The sequence below is a fragment of the Elephas maximus genome, chromosome 18, assembly GCF_024166365.1.
Source record: "Elephas maximus indicus isolate mEleMax1 chromosome 18, mEleMax1 primary haplotype, whole genome shotgun sequence".
In the NCBI taxonomy this organism is placed as follows: Eukaryota; Metazoa; Chordata; class Mammalia; order Proboscidea; family Elephantidae; genus Elephas; species Elephas maximus.
The window spans coordinates 43,326,184-43,353,819 of record NC_064836.1 but is presented as its reverse complement, the minus strand read 5'-3'; the positions used below and the strand labels follow the sequence as shown (position 1 = coordinate 43,353,819).

The following is a 27,636-nucleotide window of genomic DNA, read 5'->3' as shown; positions in this document are numbered from 1 at the left end:
TTATGATATAGCCATAAGATGGAATATTTAATTTCTTAAAAATGATGATGTGACAAGGCAGTCTTTTGGGCAAGTCTGGTGTCCATGTCTTCCCCATTCCTTCTCCTGCTGGTATCTTTGGGCTTCAGGAACAAACCACCACACTCCCCTCCTACTGCCCTCAAGCCTAATGGTTTGCCCAAACCTCAGCAGGGTTAAAGAGATATAATCCCAGACTTGGCGTCAAGGTGTCTGAGCCCCTCCCTTCTAGAGTAGTCAGGCTGGGAAATTACATTGTACTTTGTGCAATGGGTCACGTAGATCCTAGTCAAGTGATCTTTAGGGTATAAAAATGGCTGGTGAGTGACCTCGTGGTCTCTTAACTATGGTATTAGTTGGAAGTATGCATAGCGTAAGTGTCCAGTCCACCTAGCTAGGCCTATTTGGCCAGGTAGAACCCACAGAAGGTTGGCTCATTTTGAGGCCTCATTCACGATGCCAGGTGGAAGCATGCATGAAAGAGTTCTGTGTTGTCACCAGGACAGCTTCCAGAAGCCAGAGAGGACTGACACATAATGCAACTGTTCCCTTCGGTTCCCTCATCTACAGTGCACAGCAGGGAGCATGTAGAAGTTTTCCCATCTCTGCTTGGACAGATTTGAGCCCAGGGGACTGCTTGTCTGTTGTATACTGTCTGCTTCTTTTTGTAAGTAATAAAGTCATAAGATCTACTTTCTGTGTGCTAACCCATGTTCAGGCTCTGATCAGAAGGGTTTGATACTCATGGAGGAATCACATGTAGTGATTCACTCCCTTTTTCTAAGGGCCTCCTGGCTGTTTAGATATCTGGGCCAACCTGTGAGCATGCAGGTTTGACATGATGTATCACCTATGATCTGTAGAAAAATAGTTACTGACAGCCTAAATGCTCATATATAAGCAGGTCGCATAATATAATATTTAATCTAATACTTATATTATAATATATTTATAAATAGTCATATAATAATTATAAAAACTTCTTTAACAGTGGTGATTTTTTGAGAATAGGGCTACTCAAGATCTTTTTCTTCCTTTTATGTGTATTTTATAATTTCATAACTTCCATGAATTTTAAATTTCTTAAAAAATCTGATTTTGTATCAAAAAAAAAAAAAAAAGTGAGAGAATCTCTCAAAAGAGAGCTGAGTAGAATTACTTACCCAAATCCCAGCAGCTGACAAACATCATTTGAAATCTGGGTGGTCCAGTTCTCAGCACAAGCTGCATACCATATGCTCTGGATTCTGAACTGCACCAAGCCTTTGTTGTTCATTGTGCCGTTGAAAAGACGCACTAAAGAGGTTAGATCACACACAGGTCACTTCAACCAAAACTAAATGTGCAATGTTCTGAACATTTAGAGTTTAGAAATTGACCGTAGTATTTCCTTACTGAGTATGCTGGAAGGCCTAAGTTGAAAAATACAAATTTGGTGAACTTAATTTTGCTCCTTCATATGACTATGCAAATGGAAAAAGGCAAGTTGATTGCATACCAATAAAGCAAATGAACATAAAATATACAAGGTTATTTTGGAAGAATATGCCTTATAAACTTAATTTCTAAAAGAAGGAAGCCTCAAGTTTAAGAATAACTTTAGGCATTTTTTTTTTCTACTTTCTTCTCCAGAAACTATTTCTTTGAATTCTGTCTTCTCCTGTTTGATCTCCATCAACCTCCCTAGTAACTCACACTATTTTTGATAGAATGTTAAGGATGTTAGTGGCTAGGCAGGAATTGGGCCAAGCTAAGCTACTTTTTCAAACAGATAAAACATCAGCAATGGTAGTCTTACTTCCAAACACCATATTGTAACTCTATATAGAAATTTTATTGTATATATATATTTTTTTTACTATGAGAATTTGACAGACTTAGGTTTAAAACATGGCTTTAGCCTTCACTAGGGGTGTGATCTTTGGCAACCACTTAGCTTTTCTAAGGCTCAGTTTCCCCATGGCTAAAATATAAAAATATATATATATATAGCTAATACAAATTAAAGGATTATTTAAAGCACTTATCAGTAGTTACAGTGCCTGACAGATAGTAACATTTAAATCTTTGCTTTAATATTTTCTTTAAAATTATATTTATATTATAAAATATTTTATTTCAAAATAAAAATAAGACGTGAAAGTAACCATAATTCGTAATGCTATACAAGGTTTTTTATACAAGGTTTGGAAGGTGGATGGATTGAAAACTCAACAAGGCAGAAGGAGTAGTAGATACTAAAGAGCCAAGAATGCAAAGAGCCAATTCCAAAAAAAAAACAGTCATTAAAAAAAAATGCAGGTGCCTTTTTTGTGTTAGCAATGTCCAGAGTATAAAATCCAGTGCTGTTGAGTTGATTCCGACTCATAGCGACCCTACAGAGTATTAAAAAAAAGCAGTCAATAAAAGTGTTACTAAAGTGCATGGTTTGAATTCTTGTCTATTTTATACTCCCTACTTGAATGTGAGTTGTCCTATGCTTACAGTTATTAAATCTAGCCAGATTAAACAAGCAAACAAAGTTTAGGCCTATGTGTTAACCTGTCTCTAACTGGAGTGGGAACAGAGGACCTGAAATCACTGGGAGATACTTGTACCAACAGCAATGAAACATGGAGCCATGGGATCTGGATGAACCCCTGAATCTACTGCCCTGGGATAATCTTTCAGCCTTAAACCAAAAATACCCCTGAAGTCTTCTTAAAACCAAACAATAGTCTAGCTTAACTAGTAAAGAATGTCTGCCTTGAGCATTATGTTCTTTAAAGAATTACCTTTATGGGATCAAAGTGACAACAGCGAATTCGAAGTTTAGATGGGGTACTCAGGGGGCAGTGAGTGTATGTTAGTAGGGAGGAACAACTCAGAAAAGGTGGGTGAGAATAGATGTACAACTCTAAGAATGTAATCAATGTCACTGAATTTACGTGTAGAAACTGTTAAAATGGGATATGTTTTGCTGTTCATATTCTCAACAACAAAATAAAAACAAACGCAAGAAAACATGGCCTAAAAAAAACACTTATTTTCTTCTTTTCACATTTGTAGAATCCAAATGCATATGCTAAAGTGATTAAATAAATTAAAAAAAGTTAAAAAAATAAAAAGAAAACAAGGCATACCACAGTGTGCTTCATCTGAGCCGTCCTTACAGTGTGGATAACTGTCACAGAGATTCACCAGTGGAACACACTCTCCAGTTTCACATTGAAAATTGTCTTCCTTGCAGGGTTCTGCGGAGAAAGAATGTTTATTGTATAGGATATAGACATTACCAATAGACATTACAATTTCTGGAGTACCTATCCCATTTCTATCCGTTTACCATAGCCCTGTGACAGAGCACATGGTGGAGCGAGCTACCATATTGAACAAGACAGTGCACTTAGTTACTCTGAATACCTCAGAAATAGTAGCATCAAAAGGAGAGTTGTAGCTTGAGGAGAGTGTGGATGAAACTTCAGATACTTCCTTTGCAGCATGCCCTGGGTTAGTTCTAAGGGATCGCTGAGAGTGTTGGGACTACCCTACCAACGGAAATCTCTGACGGCATCCCTTGAACAAACCCAAATAAACATACCATCTAAGCAATAATAGGTGAAATGTTACAGAAGCATGGCTTCAGGAGAGGTCTTTTGGCCTCACCATCCAAATGACACTTTCAAACCATTGCTAGAAAGAAAACTGAAAGTTGCCACTTGACAAGACAAAGTCAGACCAGGTTGGAAAACAGCTCAATGAAATCTTGACCAGGTGGAAAAGAGTAGCCACAAAGAAATGGAAACCCTGCAATAGCTGCAGTTTGAGACGCAGTTGGGGATAGCACTCTGGACAAGTAAAGCAGGCTTGGACTCATGAGTATGTGCTTGGCACATGTAAACATAAAATAAAACAGAAGAAGAAGCAGGCAAGAAAGGAGCTGGGTAGATATAGAAGCAATTGGTAGTTGTTGCTAGAGAATGAGTTGTGTCAAAAGAGATTTCCTGGGATATTTGTTTTTAAAGGGAATGGGTATTGCTATTTCCTGGAATTAGCTGATCTTAGAGAATTTTGTCCCGAATCTCAAGGTGTTTTCTGATTATGGCTACTATATGCTAAAATGATACCGGGAACTGTGTTCAGGGCCACGTGGCATTTGGACCTGCTGAGAATGGAGATGCTGGTTGGGTATGGAGAGCCTTAATGTCTCATCCCCAAGAGAACCAATTCCCATGGGGCTGCCTGAAAGAAGAGTGGATAGCATCTCACTCCACACAACTGAAAACCTATTACACTGCAGAATCACAAAAGCTGATATTTCTTTAGTGTAGAGGTTATCAGAATTTTTCCAACTCTTAGGCACTGGGTTTGGGTAACCATAGTAAGAAATAGATTTTAAATCATAACTCCAGGACACACGTAGAATTTTTTTGTGTGTGTCTCTGTATGTGCAACTAAATTAACTGTATCCTATTCTATTCTTTTTATTCCATTCCATTCCTTTCCATTCCATTCCATTTTATAATAAAGAGCACAGGCTAAAACTCAATAAACTGATTTTGTGAAGACTAAAAATACCAGACTAAAGTGAAGTATAGCGAAAAATTCATGGGCGACGGTGGCTTTAGTTCCCTCACATTTGTGGGCAGGCAGCTATATAAATAAAGATGGGTGTTCACTTCCTATGTAATGAATTCAGAAGTCACAAAGTTGACTGGAACACCCCTTGATGTTAGTTAAGGCTAGGACAGAAGATGGCAGTGGAAACAACCTGCGTTTCCTCCTTATGTGGGTGCAAGGCATGGGTTCCATTTTGTTCATGTGGACACTGGGAAAGACACAGCTGCCCGTTAGGGAAAGAGGGCTAGAGCACAAAGAAGCAGAGAGATGAAACCTAGGATTAGGAGCTGAGCAGTATTAGAAGAGATCACCCAAAAAGTGTACTACCCATGCCTACAGTCTAGAAGTCCTATGGAGGATTGGGGCTCCCAGGAACTCACAACAATGTTCTCCAAAAGAGCAAGCATTTGGCCAGAGGCCAGTGTTAGCCTAAAGAAAACGACAGTGGCGACAGATTTTCCTGTGCTCGTCTACTTCAACACTGGAAATATGGGAAGACAGATGGGAAGGAAAGTGGAAGATGAGTCAAAGACAATATTTCTATCCTACCCCACTTTAAGCTATTCTTGGGCCAAGCTTTGTGCCTGAAAGGAGAGATAAAAAAAGCTTTAAATTAGATAATATTAAAGTTTTGATGTTGTATTGTAGTGTAGATTTTAATACCCCCAAATAAGTCCTTAGTTAGCGAATTAAGATATTTCAATACTTGAAGTAATTGAACGAGAAAATAAATCTGCCTGAAATTTCCAGGGACAGGAGGAAAAAAACAAAAAAACCAAACCCAGTGCGGTCGAGTCGATTCTGACTCACAGCAACCCTGTAGGACAGAGTAGAACTGCCCCACAGAGTTTCCAAGGTGCGCATGGCGGATTCGAACTACCGACCCATTGGTTAGCAGCTGTAGCATTTAACTACTACACCACCAGGGTTTCCAGTGACAGGAGGAGAGGTTTGAAATAAAGATTAAAAAAAAAGATAAATGGAGAAAAATAAAGCTTTTTTCTTTACCTATTCTCACTGAGTCCAGCCACTCATTAAGTCAAATATATAATGCCATAGCTAAACTTCCACCTATCAGGTTTCCTTATCTTTGGGTGCCCAGGGCTTGGCAAAATGCCTTGCACAAAGTAAGGAATCAATACATATTTGTCTTGTGAAATAAATTAACTCATGTTAAAGAAGTGATAAATGCTTCAAAAATCAACATGGATCTTAGTAAGAGAGTCAACACAAAATAAAGCCATTTCGAAAAGTATGATTTTAAAAATACATTTTAAACTTAAGGGAATTGGATGTTGGTAACTCTAATGATTTGAAGGAGATAAATTAATTTTAAAAATTATGAATATAAGAGTTATCTCTTATGTTTAATGGTGATTAAAAAATGATTCTGGAATCATATGACCTTGATTTGACTAGCAATTTAACCATTTTCTAGCTTTTCAACCTGAAGCAAATAATCTTTCTGAGCCTCAGTTTCCTTGATTATCAAATAGGAATAAATATTACTTATATCTTGGGTGTGTCATGAGGGTAAACTAAAAAAATAATGAAATGTATTTAATGTGCCAATATGCATATAATAAATGCTCAATAAATAATAGTCTTAATAGCAAAAATAATAACATTTACAAATCAGCCTTCTCACTGAGGTTTTTAAGATAACATTCTTACTTCCATGTGCTTACATGGTTTAAAATCTAGTTCTTACTATGTCACAGTTGGAAAAATTCTGAAACTCCTACACTAGTGCTATTCTCCAGGTTAGGAAACAACTAGTAGACGTAACTAACTCTTTCCTCTGGGTGTCTATGAAAGCAATTGAAGCTATTCATATACTTTATTTCAAACATTGGAAATTACATGTTTTTTCTATCCAAATCTAAATGACCTTAATAAGAAGATATTTTAAGGAAGCCATGTGGGATTTTTTTTTTTTTTAACATTTATACCGTGAGAGAAGTAGGAAAAAAAATCTCTAAATATAATGGTATAAGGGAGGTTCTTGTAAATGTAATTTTCAGTTTGTTTCATAATATACAAAAGTTTTAAACCAGATTAGTGAGACGATATGTGCGCAAAGACAGCTATGTAGTCTACAGGCAAGCAATGATATTTTAACTGATTTTATATTTTATCCATCTGGTATTAAATTTCACTTAGAAAAGAGTAGAGCTTTAAAACCAGCTATACATACATTTATATTTATATATTCTACCTTAAATCTACATCTTAATATATTATACTTGTTAAAAAGTTGCCATCATTAATTATATACTCAATCAAATATTTTAGTTTACTTATAGAATGTTAGTCACCACTAGTTATTTTTAAATGATCTCATTACTTTGTTTTCATGGCTGGTTAAAATCATGATGTAAAAATGAATTCTCAATGCCAATAATTTAATTAGAGCTAAACTTATTGATAATTTTACTCTTTTACCAGTGTAGATGGACTATATTTAATTCGAAAAGCACATACTAATTGAATGGAACAAGTTGAATATCTGAATGAAAACATTTATATATATCTGAAAATTATGACTCATTTCTGTACTCTAGACAAAGCCAGTAGGATTATATCCTATGGATCCAGAAAAATTAACTTGTTTCTGTAAGCTGGATACGTTGAATATAGAAATGCCGATGGAGCAAAACCACCTATTGTTGCTAAACTGAATAGAAATTATAAACTCTGAGGAGAGGTGGAAATAAGCTCTTTAAAAATTTTCCTTACATGCATAAATTGGATTCTAGTTTGTTGCAATATATAGTAGTTTGGTTTCATTAGAAAGTCTTTAATCCAACAGTTTAATTCTCTGTGGCCTCCGAAATTTTATTTTTGATAGTTTTATGCCCATGGTGAGAGAAGGAAAAAGAAATATTGCTAAGAATTTAATTTCCCCATCTCCTTTTTATGAAGTCTCCAGTAGCTCTGCCTCACTTAGTCAACATATGCTCGGTTTTATATGGAACTGAATTGATCTCTAAGGCCCATGCCACACAATTTGGAAAGGACTTTAAGCCCCTAAATGTAATCAGCTGCCACTTCCACAGTTGCCTGTTAAGCACCACTGAATTCCAAATGAAGACCCTGAGTATCAGAAAAGAGCAGTGAGGGGACATTTATAGGAGACCAATCTTAATAAATCTATTTTTAATATACTCCAGTTTGATATAAACAGAAAATGCACCAATATCAACAGATACGTGTGCCCAATCTCTCTTTCCTTTACTAGGTTGATTATATTTTCACTGCCAACTCTCTGTTATTGCTTTCCTGTCGGTGTGAAAATCTGGCTAGGAGAAGATGATGCTGATGATAATCCAGTCAATCCATTTTCTATTCATTGGTACCTGTACCATGTCTAGGAGGAATGTGAAACCCTACTCCTAGAATATTCACCATGCAGAATTGGTCTTGGGAGACTCTCCATTCTACCTCCAATCAAGGGAATTTGCTGTTGAAAATAATTTACTTCATAAATAACAAAACAGTAGTAACTGAATCTAGTCAAAAGACCAAACCCTACACCATATATTTTGTGTTGAGAGCAAGAGATTATGTTTAGATTTTATTTTGAATGGAGATTGCCATATTTTCCAAGTTTTTGATGCTATATCTCATTATAAGAATCTAATGAAAAAACCAGCAATGATAATACTTTTGATGGAAAAATTTACTGAAGTCTTCCTTTTCACAAATTCTTCTTCTCTTTTCACTTTTCTCCCTTCTCACTCATGTCTTTGGTCTTCCTTATTCATTGTCCAGCTTTCGCATGCATGTGAGGCAATTACAAATACCATGGCTTGGGTCAGGCACACCTTAGTCCTCAAAGTGACACCTTTGTTTTTTAACACTTAAAGAATTCTTTTGCATAAGATTTGTCCAATACATTATTTGATTTCTTGACTGCTGCTTCCATGGGTGTTGATTGTGGATCCAGGCAAAATGAAATCCTTTACAAATTCAACATTTTCTTTGTTTATCATAATGTTCCTTATTGGTCCAGTTGTGAGGACTTTTGTTTCCCTTATGTCGAGGTGTAATTCACAGTGAAGCCTGTGGTCTTTGATTTTCATCGGTAAGTGCTTCAAGTCCTCTTCACTTTCAGCGAGCAAAGTTGTGTCATCTGCGTATCGCAGGTTGTTAATGATTCTTCCTCCAATCCTGATGCCACATTCTTCTTCATATAATCCAGATTCTCAGATTATTAGCTGAGCATACAGATTTAAAAAGTATGGTGAAAGGATACAACCCTGATGCACATCTTTCCTGATTTGAAACCATGCAGTATCCCCTTGTTCTGTTCATATAACTGTCTCGTGCTCCATGTACAGGTTCCTCATGAGCACAATTAAGTTTTCTGGAATGTCCATTCTTATTATCCATAATCTGTTATCATCCACACAGTTGAATGCCTTTGCATAGTCGATAAAACACAGGTAGAATCTTTCTGGTATTCTCTGCTTTCAGGTCCATCTGACATCAGCAATGATATCCCTGTTCCACGTTCTCCTCTGAATCTGGCTTGAATTTCTAGTAGTTCCCTGTTGATGTACTGCTGCAACTGTTTTTGAATGATCTTCAGCAAAATTTTACTTGCATGTGATATTAATGATATTGTTTGATAATTTCTGCATTCCGTAGGATCTTCTTTCTTTGAATGGGCATGTGTATGGTTCTCTTACAGTTGGTTGGCCAGGAAGCTTTCTCCCAAATTTCTTGGCATAGATGGGTGAGTGCTTCCCATGTTGTATCTGTTTGTTGAAATATCTCAACTGGTATTCCTTCAAATCCTGGAGCCTTGTTTTTCACAAATGCCTTCAGTGCAGCTTAGACTTCTTCCTTCAGTACTGTCAGTTCTTGATCATATATATGCTGCCTCCTGAAAGGTTGAAAGTAGATCAGTTCTTTTTGGTACAGTGACTCTGTGTATTCCTTCCATCTTCTTTTGACGCTTTCTGCATTGTTTAGTATTTTCCCCATAGAATCCTTCACTATTGCAACTGGAGGCTTGAATTTTTTCTTCAGTTCTTTCAGCTTGAGAAATGCCGAGTGTGTTCTTCCCTTTTGGTTTTCTAACTCCAGGTCTTTGCACATTTTATTACCATATTTTACTTTGTCTTCTAGACCTGCCCTTTGAAATCTTCTGTTCAGCTCACTTCATCACTTCTTCCTTTTGCTTTAGCTACTCTACATTCAAGAACAAATTTCAGAGTTTCTTCTGATAATCTGTTTTGGTCTTTTCTGTCTTTTTAATGACCTCTTGCTTTCTTCATGTATGATGTCCTCTATGTCATTGAACAACTTGTCTGGCTTTGGTCATTAGTTTCAGTCATTAGTGTTCAATGCATCAAATCTTTTTTGGATATGGGGTCTAAATTCAGGTGTGATACACTCAAGGTTGTACTTTGGTACTCATGGAATTGTTTTAATTTTCTTCAGCTTCAACTCAAACTCACATGTGAGCAATTGATGGTCTGTTCTGCAACTGGCCCCTAGCCTTGTTCTAACTGATGATATTGAGCTTCTCCATAGTATCTTCCACAGATGTAGTCAATTCGATGTCTGTGTATTGCATCCAGGATTTCCAAGTTGCCATTTATGTAGTTGAAAAAAGGTATTTCCAATAAAAAAGTTGTTGGTTTTGCAAAATTCTATCATGAAATCTCAGGTGTCTTTTCTATCATCAAGGCCATATTTTCCAACTACTGATCCTTCAAAGGTTTTCAACTTTTGCATTCCAATCACCAGTAATTATCAATGCATCTTAACTGCATGTTTGATCAATTTCAGACTGTAGATGTTGGTAAAAATCTTCAATTTCTTCATCTTTGGCATTAGTGGCTGGTATGTAAATTTGAATAACAGTTGTACTAACTGATCTTCCTTGTAGGCATATGGATATTATCTTATCACTGACAGCTTTGTACTTCAGGATAGATTTTAAAATGTTCTTTTTGATGATGAATGCAACACCATTCTTCTTCAATTTGTCGTTCCTGGCACAGTAGACCATATAATTGTTGGGTTCAAAATGGTCAATACCAGTCCATTTCAGCTTACTAATGCCTAGGATATCGATCTTTATGCATTCCATTTCATTTTTGACGACTTCCAGTTTTCCTTGAGTCATACTTTGTACATTCCATGTTCGGATTACTAGTGGATGTTGGTAGCTGTTTCTTCACATTTTGAATCATGCACATCAGCAAATCAAAATTCCAAAAGCTTTGCTCCACCCATGTCATTAATGTCCACTCTACTTTGATCAGGCAGCTCTTCCCAGTGGTATTTGGAGTGCCTTTCAACCTGAGGGGCTCATTTTCCAGCACTGTATCAGACAATGTTCCACTGTTATTCACAAGGTTTCCACTGGCTGATTTTTTTGGGAAGTAAATAGGTATTTCTTCCTAGTTTGTCTTAGTCTGGAAGCTCCACTTAAACCTGTCCACCATGAGTGACCCTGCTAGTATTTAAAATACCAGTGTCATAGCTTCCGGTCTCAAACAGCAATATGCAAGCCACCACAGTATGACAAACTGACAAATTGTGGGTTCTTCTTTAGGAATGCTTATTATTTTTGTGTTGTTACTTTGTAACCTCTCCTACATGTCCATTTTGGACTCCTAGGTTTCTCAACTCTTTTTTGATTGTTTTTCATTCTTTTCTTTGGCTTATATTTCCAGAACATGATGTTTGGCTGCAGGAATTTTTGTGAATATATAGCTATTCTGGAACCATACTTTTTGAACAGTTATCCAGCTGAACAGAAAATTGTGCAGTTAACAGCACTAACGAAGACTACAAATCAAATCAGAAACGATAAGCTGGTTGTGGCAATGTTTCAACATAAAATTCCTCTGGCCATAGATGGCTATAATTTTCCACATTTCTCAAGGGTCTACTGTGCTGTGATATCACTTATGGGAACAGGCACTTTATAATTGTATTTTAGTTTTGAAAAAAGTTAGGATGATAATTTCTTAGGATGATAATTTTAGGTATAAAATAATGGTACAAAAGCACTTTGTGTTTTGTACTACTATCCAAAGTTCTTTATTATATCATTTTTTCAACATAGTGACAGAAACCAATCAGCTTTTATCAAACAAAATATATCCAAAGTCTGTTTTATCTTAAAAGTACTAAATATAAACTATCAACTTTTCCTTATTCATGTCCATCACCCATCTACAACTTAAAAGCATCATTGATTTAAGTAAGTTAAATAAAATATTGAATTAAATTAAAATAATGCATAAATCACAAAGATAAAAAAACAACACATAAACAGTAGATAAAATATTGATACACAAACATGGTTATCGTAAGAAAATCGTCAAGGGACAGAATCAAAGTGACTCAATTCAAAATGGCATTCTCAAAATTGCCTTGAATTTTCCATAGTAGTGATTTAATTAGTTTTGGAGAAGTTTCTGATTTTATATGTATATAAAACTCTGAAGGTGCAGTAGTTAAGAGCTATAGCTGCTCACCAAAAGGTTGGCAGTTTGAATCCACCAGGTACTTCTTGGAAACTGTATGTGGCAGTTCTACTCTGTCCTATAGGGTCACTATGAGCCAGAATTGGGTTTAGTTTTTTTTTAATATATATTCATTAAATTTGTTGTTATTTTCATGTCACTGTACTTTCTTTTTTTTTTTTTTGCTACTTAATAATGACTTGTCATTCCTACACCTTCTTTTTCATGTAATCAATTAATTTTAAAATAAATTCAAAATCTTTATTCCTTTTTTATGCTATATAAATTTTCCTAAGTCTTATTTTTTTGTTTGTTTACTTCACTAATTTACTATTTTGATTGGTTCGTTGTCATTGTTATTTATAATTCACAAGTAGCTGATTCAAAAACCAATTATAAAATCTTGAAGAGCAGGTCAGCTGATAGGACTACCACTCTCTCCTACCTCAGTAGTCTGGAAATTAACAAATGTTGTAGCTTATTAGTAGGTCGACTGGTAGACTAGTTGTAGATACTTGTCAACTTCCTTATTTTCTGTAAAGCTGAAAGCATAGTGCCCTATCTGGTTTGGAGTCAAAGATCTAGGCTGGTTTTGAGTGGAGGAACAGATATAAACATAACTTAATTGCACATCTGGATGTGGGATTAGATAATAGGCCAGGTGAAGATCATTCAACGCTATGTCTTGCCTAGGCATCTAGAAGCTAAAATAAACAAACAAAACCCAAACTGACCACCGCCTCCTCTGTAAGGCAAAGATAGATGTAAGGATTAACATATACTCTGCTTTCCTGACTTATTTGTACCTACAGAGAACCAACGAGTTGTGAGGCAGTAGTGTAAGATAAAGCATAGTTTGAGTGGAGCATCAAACTATGAAAACATCTCTGTACACTGTTAAATGTAAAGAGTTATATGTGGTTGTATATAACCATGTAAAGCAGTCCACAATCTTGTTTGTTCCCACCGATTACATTACTGATTTAGTAAACACAGGTAAGAAGATTGTGGATGCCAGCACACGTCATGATCAAATTCCTTCATTGCAGCAACTTTACACTGGTTGTCTCTAATAAATTAAGAATGTTAATTTATTAATTGGATGTTGTTGGCATTTAAATAGCTGGCATGCCTGTTTCCCTGCTGCTTTTTGAAAATGCTCTTAGCAAAGGGAACATGAAGTGTTAGGTCCCCCACTTTTAACTTTTAGCACAGTCCTCAAAATGCCCAAAATTTACATGAAGTAACAAGAACAAAAAGAATTATGACTCTTTATACCAAAGAAGTGGAATAGACAATCTGCTGAAAAACATCGTGGGGTCTGGCTTTACCCAAACTCAGGTGATGCTTATATAGACATAAAGGAAAAAAAATCTTAAGAGGAAGAATGGGAGCTTTCAATGCAAATGCTGAAAACTTGATTTTGGTCTTGCAATCCTATATGCATTTATAGTTTGTCTCCAAAAGTTAACACACAACATGTAATCCTGAGTGTGCTTACCTGGAACCCCCAAGTGATAGCCAGTAGTGAAGTTTGCTTTAAAGCCCCTGCTTGTCACCAGGTCGTCAGTGATGAAAAGCACAGTCATTCTGTTGGTGGTAGAGAATACATCCTTTACGGGACCAGATCCTGTGTACACAGCTGCTCCAAAAGAAAACAGGAAAATCAGTGAAATGATCCTTTGTATTTAGAAGGAAATATACATTTCATTTCATCTTCTAGACGTAGGGCTACATGCAAACAGGCTCATGAAGCAGCCACGTATTAAAAAAAAAAAAGTGTATGTTCTTTTACGTTTTAGACTTTGCTTCTAGGAAGCCAACTTTAATATTACTTAAGACTTCTGCAGCTCTACAATTTAATGGTGAATTAATTACTCGTGATATTACCTGATTAGGAAACCCTGGTGGTGTAGTAGTTCAGAGTTCGGCTGCTAACCAAAAGTTCAGTAATTCCAATCCATCAGGGACTCCTTGGAAACCTTATGGGGCAGTTCTACTCTGTCCTGTAGGGTCGCTATGAATCGGAATCGACTAGATGGCAACGGGTTCAGTTTTTTTTTTTTTTTGGTAATACCTGATTAAAGCACCACAAGTGTTCAAGCTCATATTATCCCAGAGGAATGATTATTTGCCTGCTTAAAGGAGCTCTGGTGACACGACAGTTAAGTGCTCTGCTGCTGATTGAAAGGCTCTGTGGGAGAAAGACCTGGCTATCTGTTTTCTTAAAGATTACAGCCAAGAAAACCACATGCCTGTTTTACGCTGCCACTCGGGGTCACTATGAGTCGGAATCGACTTGATGGCACCCAACAATAACATAAAGCAATGAAGCTTATAGTTTCCCTTAGTAAATTTTTGTCTAAATCTATCTGTTAATTTTTGTGAGTTAAATAGTAAACAATCTGAAGAATGGGTTAATTAAAAATGGATAGTATAAATCTGGATGATGATTTTCAGGCTTTTACCCACTAATTCCTGGGCTTTGTGGGTTTCGTAAACAATGAAACACTCTTTACTAAAAAATAAAGTCTTAAGCTAATTAAAAAATACATTTATCCTTATAAATGTTTATATATTGGAATCCCTGAAAGCAATTCCGCTTCAAAAGAGCTCCTTGCCTACACATTTGGAAACTATGAGTTCAAGATATCCTTCCAGAATTATTATTTACTTTTCAATGATTTATGTAAATATTAAGAGGTGAAATGATGAACATCGAGTTTTCTTATATCATGAAAACACTGAAGCTTTTATTTGAAGAACAATGTAAACTGGAAATGAAAAAAATTACTCAAAACATGTTTACAAATGTGTATATAAAAGCCAAATTTGAAGTTTTTATATACTTTATAACAACTAGCCTTTTAGCCCCACAAGGAGCTTCCATTGTTTAGCTCCATTTGTTCTGTGTGTGGTCCTCAAACCTCTTCCAGGAAGCTTCACTCTGGAACTTTTTGGGATTTTTCTGACAAATCCTACCTAGGGGGATGGATTGTGCATGACTGGGGACTCCCCTGTACAGTTTTGTCTCTTCATGTGCTATAGAATGTTTCTTCTGGACTCTTCAGTTAGTTGCAGCATTCACACGATAGCATCCCCATGGCTAACAGGCCAGATTTTATAAGATACAGTTAATGGGTAGTTGATATGAGTCCAAAGCACCATTAGATAAAACACATGTAGTCCTAAAGTGGAAACCCTGGTGGCGTAGTGGTTAAGTGCTATGGCTGCTAACCAAAGGGTCGGCAGTTCGAATCCACCAGGCACTCCTTGGAAACTCTATGGGGCAGTTCTACTCTGTCCTATAGGGTCGCTATGAGTCAGAATCGACTCGACGGCACTGGGTTTTGGGGTTTAGTCCTAAAGTGCATTACTTCAGGTATTCCATTGAACCCTCCACCCATCTTCATAATTTCATACACGACTTGCAAGAAAGATGCTTCTGTCTTAAAAATTGGCTATTAGCTAATTAGCATATTAGCTATCACATTTGAGTGATAGCTTTTTAATATGGTTATCATGTATTTCCCGATCTAGTACAAAAATTCCCTCCTCTGAAAGAGTATTTTTTTTCTGTATTTATTAAAAATAATCATCAGTAGACAAGTTGACCAAATCAAAACAACTTTGGTCAAATTTTTGATCACTCTCACATATTTATATATAAGCATCCAATATGAGAGACACAGCCAATCCAAATAATAAAAAAATGTAAAGTAAAAGTCTGCATATCAAACACATAATTTGTTGGGTTAATTTGAAGTGAAGCAAACAAACAAAACCAGACTTAATAGGAATCTGTGGGTGTCTGATGTAAAGTAATCAAAGCAAATCACATAATACCTGTCCTTAGCTTTTTATCTCCAAGACTGTCTGCTTATTGTAACGGTAGGAACCGGTGACTCAAATCTATTAATCTTGGTTTGTCAAGAAAGCTCAAGAAGAAGATATATATTTTTAAGTCACCAGTGTAAACACTACTCCCCACTGAAAGCTTCATGTAAAACTTAACACATTTCCTACAGTTTTATTTGATTTTGCTGACTTGAGAAGGCTGATTACATTTATTGAGAAATCCTTCTCAGAGTCCAGCATCTTAGGGTATATAATCTTCCATCCAACACAATATTCAAATTGGAAATATTCAAACTTACCTAAGAGCAAAGAATCATCTTCTCTACCATCTCTGATTTCAACTACATCTGCAATATCTTCTAAGTCAAATTCTTGAAAATGAAGTTGTATATTCTTTCCCGTTTGTGCATTTAAATTCCAAATACCTTAAAAGTAATAAATAAAAACACTTAGTTTAGAACTCACTTCATTTGATTTCCCCTAAAAGTTTCATTTTCTTGTTTCATGTCACTTTCAACATTATTTTTCATATCATGAACATCAATATTTCAAGTTGTTATTTTTGTGAGAAATATTTTAGTTTAATCAGGCATATTAATATACATTTTTAATTAAATTTGAAATATTTACTGTAATTGAATTTGTTTTAATTTGCATAAATGTAATATTTTAATGAAAAACTTGCAGAGTCTTACTCCTACAATAGAGATTTTGAGTATTAGAAGACATTAATATTCTAGTTGTATTCATTTATTTTCTATGATAAAATTTAAAAGAAAATTAAATGATTAAAATGCAATTTGTAGGGAAAGTAAATCTTTGCTTTTTTTTTTGCATTTATGTATACTATGTACTGGTATCTCACTTGGAAAATGAAATGAAACAAAACACAAAATTACTAGCCTTAGCACCATTTAAGTACTCCTTGTTTTTTATTGATTCTTGAAATGCTTTAGTCTTTAGGTTCTGTCCTAGGCCCTTTCTCACTCAGAGTGGTCTCACTGGCTCTTAAGGAATACATTTTCATATACATACTGGTGATTTCCAAGTCTTTTTTTCCACACTTTTTATTAGACAAATTTATCCAGTTATTTACTGTGCATCTCCACTTCAATGTATCTCAAACCCAACATGTTCTAAAAAGAACACAGAATCATCTCTTTCCCAAACTCACTCCTTTCTTTTCCTTTCTATCTCAATGAACTGCATCAATCAACTCACAGTTGTCTATACCAGAAGCCCAGGAATGATCCCCTTGCTCTTATTGCACCTAATCAATCACTAAGGTCTGTTGATACTACCACTTATGTCTCTCGAGTCCCATTTATTCCTCAATTTCCATTGTTACTATCTGAGTTCAAGCCACTGTCATTTCTCATCTGCTAATTGTTGATGCTTAAGGCTCACCTCCTTATCTTTTATCTCTGATACTTCAGCTAGATGGATCCATCTAAGATGCAAGCCTGACCTATCACGATTTTCCTGTAAACCATTCAAAATCTCTCCAGTGCTCTCAGAATAAAGTGCAAGCTGCTGAACATGGTTCAAAACGTCTTCACACCTTCAATTCCATCTGTTAGCATTATTTAATTTTGCTCTCTGGTTGGAAATTCAAAGAAAAGTAATTGTCTCCTTTTACATGTTAAGTACTTCTTGGTCCCCCTCTACAGTGTCCTCCTTGTACCTTTGCTTTAACAGTACCTTGGATATTTTGTGATGCCTGACAACCTATTGGAATTGTGTTATACTTGTTCCATCTGTTCTTATTTCAGTGTCTTACAAATAAAGGGAGTTCATTAAATATTTTTGAATAGCTCAACAAATTTAATACATTTCTCCAAATTGTTTCAATGTTCCACTGGGTTTTGGATTTTCTAGATCATTTCATAGTTCAAATGATTTATTTAAAAGAGGTCTTCGATGTGAAGTAGAAATGATAATCTCTGCTTCTCCATATAAGACAAAGTAGAGTAATGGCTATTTATCTTCTCAGATCAGATAGCTGCCTATAATGGTGACACTATTCTGCCATGAAAGTAGCACCTACTTCTCTCTGGATCATTTTAAGATATAAAAAAAAAAAAAAAACTGGCATTTTCTACAATCACATTTTTCAATGCCATTGGGGCATTTCTTTCACTTGCAGAATTCTCCATTTAGATCAGAGGTCCTAACCAGGAGTGGGCATAGGAAGAACATGTCTGTTCCCCAACCCAGACCTACTAGTGTGAAATCTTTGTCAGATGGGCTGGAGAATCTACATCTCTCACACAATCCCTATGCAGCTCTAATGAGCTTCTCTAGTGAAGAACATTGACCTAGAGATAGCGCTTCTTCAGTTTTAGCGAACTATTTTCTCTAGCCCTAGATTTTGTAGTGATCCTCCTTATTTCACCTCTGTACTAGGAGTCTTATCAGATTACTCAAACTGTCTGCTTTATTGACTCTAGCCTATATTTACAGAAAGTGTTGTCACAATTGGCTTTTATTTTTTATACTTGCCACTGACTTTGTTCTATAGAACTGCAGACTCATTATATACTTAAACCAAAAAAAAAAAAAAAAACTGAATCTGTTGCTGTCAAGTCGATTCCGACTCGTAGTGACCCTATGGGGTTCCCAAGGAGCAGCTGGTGGATCGAAACTGCCAACCATTTGGTTAGCAGTGGTAGCTCTTAACCACTATGCCACCAGGGCTCTATTGTATACCCAGTAGACATTATATGCATGCGCAAGGAGAGTTATTAAGAGAGCTGCATCTAGAGAAAGACTGGCTTTCTCAATTACTGGTTCTACTCTGCTTTTTAAACTGAAAGTTATACTAGTAGCACTTGCTTAAAAGAATCACCATGGGAATTGACTGAAATAATGTATATTAAGAGCTAGCACAGTGTCCAGCATAAAATAAATGCTAAAAAATTTAGCAATTATTATTGTCATCATAATAAGCAATCGGATAGATTTGGTAGATGTACCGATGTTTGACAAATTTATAATCTATTTTGGTGTGGCAAGGGATAGATAATGATGACATGCTCATTTGTTACTGATAACCTAGAAAAGAAATGACTCACAGAAAGCTTGATTAGGGTAGTCGTTTGGAAAGTTCATAGAGCTGAATGTTGTATTTGGCTCCCATAGTTCAAAAGGTCCTCCACAGTCCGCTGAAAAGGAAAGCAGAGAAAAATCATTAGTAATCATTAGTAATCCAATATTTATTTTTGACAGATTTTTTTTTTGCATGTGTGGTTTATTACATGTAAAAATATGATCAACAGAATGAAGATAACCTAATTTGAAGAATACAGAAAACTGGGATAAATATTACTCTATCATTAAGGAGATGATACTCAAATTACTTACCCCAATCAGTTAGGGATAAGATTACAGGCAGGATAATTAAATGTCTCCACATGTACGTGAGTGACCTCAGTCATATCCTCTTCTTTGGCCCCTCTTTTACATATCATCTACCTCATTTATTGAGATAGTTTGGAATTCATATGCATATTCTGAATTTGCTGGTAACAGACCTAGATTTAAGTTTTATGATGTATACGATGGGACAGAAAGAGGGAGTTGCTCTTGCTCAACAGTAGTGTCATTGCCAAACTATCCTGTCCATAAGGAGATTGAGCATGGACAGCTTTACATGATCTCCTGGGCCAGGATTGTCCAGACCCAGATGAGCAAGAGCACTGAAACCTCTGACAAAATCATATGGTTTGCAAACTGTTTCCGTGTACTTTCTCTCATCTGGGGAGAAAACACGGTGTAATCGAATGAGGATGTGTTGGAGCTGGTGGATTGAAATTGTCATTCTGAGATGGTTAATATTTCTGAGACTTGGTACATATATATATATTTGTTGTTGTTAGGTGGCATCGAATCGGTTCCAACTCATAGCGACCTTATGTACAACAGAATGAAACATTGCCCGGTCCTGTGCCATCCTCACAATCATTTCTACGTTTGAGCCCATCGTTGCAGCCACTGTGTCAATCCACCTTGTTGAGGGTCTTCCTCTTTTTCACTGACCCTCTACTCTACCAAGCATGGTGTCCTTCTCCAGGGACGGATCCATCCTGATAACATGTTCAAAGTATGTGAGACGTAGTCTCGACATCCTTGCTTCCAAGGAGCACTTTGTTTTTACTTCTTCCAAGACAGATTTGCTTGTTCTTTTTGCAGTCCATGGTATATTCAACATTCTTCACCAACACCACAATTCAAAGGACTCAATTCTTCTTTATCGATTCTTCTTTGGTCTTCTTTATTCATTTTCCAGCTTTTGCATGCATGCATATAAGGCAATTGAAAAACCATGGCTCCGGTCAGGCACACCCTAGTCCTCTAGGTGACATCTTTGCTCTTCAACACTTGAAAGAGGTGTTTTGCAGCAGATTTGCCCAATGCAATATGTCTTTTGATATATAATATGTATATATATATTTTATAAATCCACTGCCATTGAGTCGATTCTGACTCATAGCGATCCTATAGGACAGAGTAGAACTGCCCTGTAGAGTTTCCAAGGAACGCCTGGTGGATTCAAACTACTGGCCTTTTGGTTAGCAGCTGTAGCACTTAACCACTATGCCACCAGGGTTTCCATATATTATATACATATAATATATATATTAGAGATTTTCTGGGTTGTCATAAAAAATAGAGATAATTTAAGATCCTACACAGTACCTGTATAGAGAAGGCAATACTCAGTGTGTACTGGTTTCCAAAGCATCCTTGCAGATTAGTTTATTATTATTTTCATTTTAAATGGACAACCTGAGGTTTGGAGCTATTTGATGACTTGCTTAGGTTACACAGTCACTTTGTACCAGAATCAAGACTTTAACCCAGTTCATCTCAAGCTCATCCCACTTACGTTACTGTCTCACACTGACTCTGACTCTTTTCCATCATCTGGTCCAACCCACAGGCAGGGTTTAGATTGGGTCTAAATAAGTGCAACTTGATGGGTACATAACAAGGAGAAGGAGGGCAGAAGAAAATACGGACTAAGGAACTGCCAAGTGAGGTCACTGATGGTTAGCTCTAGAAGAAAGAAAGCACTATATACAGGATGCTGAGGAAAGCATTTGAACCAAAGGAAAAGAAGCCCTGTTGATGCAGTGGTTAAGAGCTCAGCGGCTAACCAAAAGGTCAACAGTTCGAATCGACCACCTGCTCCCTGGAAACCCTATGGGGCAGTTTTACTCTGCCCTATAGGGTCACTGTGAGTCAGAATCAACTCAGTGGCAATGGATTTGGGTTTGGTTTTGGTCCACGGAAAAAAGAGCAAGGAAAAGCTGACTGTATGTTCCCACCTCGGCTGTCTATCTGAGGCTGATCTTCACCTTGATTATATGACTGACCATCTGGCAAAGATTCATGAAGAAGGAATTACCACAATCTCCCATTCCCCAAACAACTCATTTAATTTTAATAATTCTTAGTTATCATGAAATGCTTTATTTCTCAATAAGGCTAATGGGGAAGGGTAATTGCAGGGACAGAGATAACAGTGCAGGTTAAAGCCTGCGGAGGCTTACCTCTTCCTATTGCACAAATTGAGCCATGCTTAGTGTGTGTGATTTTTTTTTTTTTTTGTGAAAACCATTATTCTCATTTTCTCTTCAAGAAATAGGAAAAATTTCTATATTGCATATTACTCCTAGTATGCCTATGTAATACAATAGCCTACATTTTAACAAATGCATTACATTTTCATATAACTGAACACTTACTATTATAGTTAAAGATGAGTAGTTGGAATTTAATAAACACCCAACCAGAATTAAAATGTTTTCAAGTATAATTGTTAAGCCTGTCAAGGCAAGCAGTTTATTTGGCACTTCTCCACTACACAAAAGTCTTGGAAAATTCATTTTCTTTAAAATGCTTAAGAAATACTTTTTGGCAGGCATTTAAAATATAATTTCCTATCAAATAACTGACCAGTAAGATATCTCTGATCCTTGGATTGGTAAGATGTATCAATTACTCTCTGTATATACCAGGGCTTTGAACCATTTAGAATCACCTGGAAATCTTGTTAAAATGTACATTCTGAGTCAGGTGATTTTTAAATACAATAAATTATGAGAACCGCAGCTCTACTTACGGTTCTCAGAATTGGTCCCTACTTCCTAACCAGCAGTATTAGCATCACCTGGTGCCTTGTCAGAAATGCAAATTCTCAGCAGGAGTGTGAATCTGGACTGCAACTAACTGGTTCAAAGCCCTGGTATATAGATGACTGGAAGAAATTTGGCAAAAGCACTTTAAGGCATGATGACACGATCTATTTTAATGGTGGTATTGCTATAAAGGAGACATAGCATATGCTTCTTAATAGAGGAGCCAAAGGCTCATAAAATGCAACTCTGGATATCATGATCATGCTGTGTCATCAGATAAACCGTCCTCACCCAGAGAGCAAGACTTAAATACGTGTCTGTTAGAGGGAACTCTAGGCATTTACAGCTGTTAAACTCTCTCATTTTTCTTTTTCTGGTGCTGTTCCAAAAAAAAAAAAAAATTATATTCTGATTAATTTCTTACTACACCAATAGAGATTTTCACTACATTTAATATGTAAAAAATATGCAGTATTTTACAAAGGGGTTGACACAGATATCTTGCATCCCGCATGCCTTTTTAAATGCATGCTTAATAAAATACGGGTCATTTTCAGGCATTTACCATGGGACGGAAAAGAGGAGACCCCAGCTTTTACTAAGAGGGTTCAAATAAAAGATAAAAAATTTTTTTAAAAGATACTTATGTTAAAACAGTAATAATGGGTTATTATGACTTCAGATTTAAGGATATGGTAAAAACAGGTTTTTGCCTCTTATGTGAGGGAAATAATAGGTGTAACTTGAGAAATAACATCTCACGTTGATGATGAGTATGTTTAAGGTAGCTAATTTTCAAAATCAATCACTGTTTTATTTTCATAGTAACAGATCACATTCTTCAGTATAATTAAATTTTGAAAGCTTAAGTTGTAATCTAAAATGAAATTTTCCATGTATATTTTGTGTTCAGTTTATCAAAATTTGCATCTCCATTAACAGGTTATAGTGACAAGCCATGATGTAAATATTTTTGTTTAACTTTGTAACAATAAAGCTGTATTTATTCATCCCATGTGTTCTAAATTTTATTTGTAATTAATAGCAATCTAGCCAATGATAGCTCTAATAAATAGGCTATTAGTTTTTAAGGTAAAATGATTAAAGAAAATAGAGAAGAAACACTTTGAAATAGGAGTAGATGTGTGCAGTTAATACTGAATTTATTAGGACTTTGATCATTGAAACCTTGTTGGTGTAGTGGCTAAAGAGTTCAGCTGTTAACCAAAAGTCAGCAGTTGGAATCCACTAGGTGTTCCTTGGAAATCCTATGGGGCAGTTCTTCTCTGTCCCATAGGATTGCTATAAGTCAGAATCGACTCAACAGCAATGGGTTTGGTTTGGGTTTGATCATTAAGTCATATTAATAGTATAGAGGACAAGCAGCTCGGCTAGAATACAGTCATCGATTACAAGGCAGGTAGGTAGGTAGGTACTGATTCATTTCTACATGAAGAATCTGGATTAGAATATTTAGATCTAAGTATAATGTCATATCTGCAATAATTTTCCAGGTAGCTTTTAATTCCTATTTGGAAATGGGATATGGCATTTTTAATGGTCAAAAGGAGCAGAACTGTATGGAAATCAAGAATGACTTTTAAAACAGTTAAAACTATAGCATGACCTTTTTTGTTAATTAATTTTAACAGCCTCAGAAATAAGCTTGTGTATTGTGATGGGGATTTCATTTTGTATTTTCCTATTCTAATTAGTAGATATCTTGTCATGAATCACACAAATTGTTTTGAAAATTAGCATAATATTTGTATAAAGGAATTTTTATTTTCTTCCATTCTTCTCAACACAATTCACCTTTTAATTAATTTATGCCAATGTCAAAGGGCAACATGTCATACAACTGACGCAGCAGCAAGTGACTGGAGTCACAAAATGGAAGAATGTCCGCAGTTACAAAAACCGAACTTATATATCCCTAGGCTAGGCACAACATGAATCCCTCAGAGTGAGGGAGGAAACTTAACTTTACCATACAGTTACTATTCTGAGATCATTTTTGTATTTAAATGCTCTATAAAGAACCAAAGAAAGGCTATTAGCCAGTCAGCCATGGTTTCCTTTTATCTCTGCTTAAACAAATCAGTGATCTGGAACCAGAAAAGCTCTGCTCAAATAAGAATTTCACTGAACCAATTGCAAATGGCATTAGAATGAAATTGTTTAGAATGCATTTGATGGTAATTAACATTTTCTGCTGTGCTAAATATTACCCTGAAATGAACCATTTGAAAACTGGAACAAATATACTCTGGGCAAATTCTAATGTTCATATTTTAAAATCAGATGGGTTATTCTACCGTTATAATTCTTCTATTGTTAAAATGAGGCAAGGATAGTAAGACTTTGTCTCATGTACTTTGGACATGTGATCAGGAGATGTCACTTTGAGGACTAAGATGAGCTTGATCCAAGCCATGGTATTTTTCAATCACCTCACATCTGTGCAAAAGCTGGACAATGAATAAGGAAGACTGAAGAAGATTTGATGCCTTTGAGTTATGGTGTTGGCAAGGAGTTGAATATACCATGGACTGCCAGAAAAATAAACAAGGCTGTCTTGGAAGAGGGATACCTTGACTATTCCTTGGAAGTGAGGATGGTGGGACTTTGTCTCATGTACTTTGGACATGTTATTAGGAGAGATCAGTCCCTGGAGAAGGACATCATGTTACTGAAAAAGAGGAAGACCTTCCATAAGATGAATTGACATAGTGGCTACAACAATGGGTTCAAATACAATAATGATTGTGAGGATGACACAGGACCAGGCAGTGTTTTGCTCTGTTGTACATAGGGTTGCTATGAGTTGGAACCGACTCGATGGCACCTAACAACAACAACAACAATGACATTGTTAAAATACGCAGGGACACAAAGATCTCTTGATATCAGATTATCTTTTTCCCTTTCTGACTGAAATAAATATGAAGATTACATGTGTCACATAGATAGTTTTAACATGGAAAACCATATTTAATTTTTTAATGCATATATTGTATACAAAAGTCATCTCAAATTTTCTATTTTAGGCAATAAGATTTTGCTATTTTTAAAATATTAAGCCTATGAGATTATATCATTACCACCCTGAAAATTTTCTGCTTAACCATTTATTCATGAATAGGAGAATACACTGACTAAAAAAAAGTAATTACAGAAGAAAAGCTATTGTTTATTTAAAATTATTTTGATATCAATCTATCAGACATTGTTACTACTTGGTATCAATAGAAGTTATTTGTCTACCCAGTAGTGATTTTAGTAATTATAAATGTGCTGTTTTTGCACAAAAATGTTCTATGTAATGGGCATGTAGAGTGGGGCATCTACTCATAATGAAGTGATGTGATTAATTGTAACTAATGCCACAAAACCCCACATTATTGTGTCCATGTTGGTATTCCTCCCACCCTCATTATTTCCAAGCCTTATTTTTGGTATCAAAATTGGGTTTGACAAAAATTTTTTAAGACACCCAAATCAAAATACAGCTGAGAGACACAGAAGCTTGGTTCTCATCTATTAATATTCATTTAGTACCTATTTTATGTGTTCGAAGCCCTGGTGGCACAGTGGTTAAGAGCTCGACTGCTAACCCAAAAGGTTGGCATTTGGAACCCACCAGCCGCTCCTTGGAAACCCTATGGGGCAGTTCTACTCTGTTCTATAGGGTTGCTATGAGTCAGAATCGACTTGACAGCAATGGGTTTTATGTGTTAGGAACCAGTCAGACAGCGGTAAAGCAAATATTAATTAGATCTAGAACGTGGTGTCAAGAAACTTACTTCTTCGACACAATTTTATGGCCAATATTATCACATAAGAATGGATGGTACTTTCCTGTTTTTGCTTCAATTTTATGAGTGTGATTCAATCTCTTTATCTTAATGCTTTCCTAAATCCTTCTCTAGGTCACACTTCTCTGAAGTTCTCTATCATTTATTTCTCTCATGTATTATTTTAGTGATAAACAATTATACATTGCTTTAAATATTTATTTATACATTCTGTATATATATATATTTATGTATTGATGGTAATCCCCACAACACACATTTACTATGCAGAGCTTGGTACATAGCAGATAGTTATAAAATTTGAATAAAGGTTTGAAGTATTGAAGAATTTATGTATTACCCATAAAAGCATCTATAATAAACACGATGTCAAGTGTGAACTAGCCTTTTGGTGGAATGCTTATGAATGTTCAATGTGGTTGCATGGGACCAGTCTATGGCAATATAATTACTATCCTTGTCTTCAAGGCAGCTCACTTGTTAAATATTCTGAAGGCATCAGTCATTTATCTTTAAAGCCTATGACTTAATAAGCCATTTGTATGATAAAATAATTTTAAAGATTGGAAGCAGGAAAACATAGTTTGGGAAGTAAAACCAAATTTGGATAGGCTATGCTGATGGGAACATGGGGAGCCTCTCAAGCGAGCTTAGAAGCAAACGGGAAACAGAGAAACAGAGGAAGTGCTGCTTTTCTAGGCTTAGGTCCATGACAGAACAGAAATATCCATGAGGTTCAACACAAGCAAAATTGTAGCACAATCAGCTTCCAAACCCACAATCCAAAGACAAAACCGTAATTCAGTGGAAAACATTCCAGTATAGGGAGAGTGGGTTCCTGGGTGGTGGCAATGATTAAGCACTCAACTATTAACTGAAAGATTGGCAGTTCAAACTTACTCAAGGCACGTTGGAAGCAAAGTCTGGAGATCTGCTTCTGAAAGGTCAGTCTTGAAAATACTATGGAGCCATTCTACTCTGCACAGATGGTGTCTCCATGAGTTGGAATCAACTCAACAGCTACTAACAACAACTAGTCTAAAGCTTGGTGGCTTGTAATTGTGTGTAAACTTGGCTGGGTCATGGTTGTCAGTGTTTACATGTGATCATTCCCATAGCCAATCAGTTGAAAGGACTTTTCCTTGGAGGTATGGACTGCATCCAAATATAAGCAGATGTTCTGGATTTTTGCTCACTCTGGATCCTGCAGCAGCCTCCTGTTCATTTGACCTCCGGTTCTTGGGACTTGGGCTATCAGCTTATCTGTCTCTCTTGGAATTTGTTGATCTTCACAGCCTGTGAATGGAGCCCTGCTCTCCAGCCTGCCAATCTTGGGTTTGCCAGCTCCTGCAGCTATGTGAATCGGGAGGAGCCTCTATCCTCATCCATGGACTTGGGATGTTCCAGCCCATTTCTTTGATATAAATCTCTTTCTACGTATATTTATATGCTTTACTGGTTTTGCTTCTCTAGAGAACCCAGCGTAAGACATGGTTCGAACCCACCCAGCGGCACCGTGGAAGAAAGGCATGGTGATCTGATTCAGTAAAGATTTCAGCCAAGAAAATCCTATGCAGCAGTTCTACTGTGTAACACATACGGTCACCATGAGTTCAAATCGACTCAACAGCGCCTAATAACAGCACACAACAACAGAGGAAGAATATCCGTTTGAGATTGTTTATTATCATATTCTTTTTTTGTCTT

At 36.2% G+C, this 27,636-nt stretch overlaps 1 protein-coding gene across 1 annotated transcript in view; it reads right to left on the bottom strand.

Moving 5' to 3' along the window:
- TMPRSS15 (transmembrane serine protease 15) overlaps positions 1–27,636 on the bottom strand; it is a 143,427-nt gene that overhangs the window by 46,808 nt on the left and 68,983 nt on the right. Inside the window, exons 15-19 of the mRNA XM_049858502.1 lie at positions 19,043–19,132; positions 16,268–16,393; positions 13,612–13,752; positions 3,141–3,251; positions 1,182–1,314 (exon numbers count right to left, since the gene is read on the bottom strand). Coding sequence (XP_049714459.1) covers positions 1,182–1,314; positions 3,141–3,251; positions 13,612–13,752; positions 16,268–16,393; positions 19,043–19,132 — 601 coding nt within the window. The remainder of the gene's footprint in view (positions 1–1,181; positions 1,315–3,140; positions 3,252–13,611; positions 13,753–16,267; positions 16,394–19,042; positions 19,133–27,636) is intronic.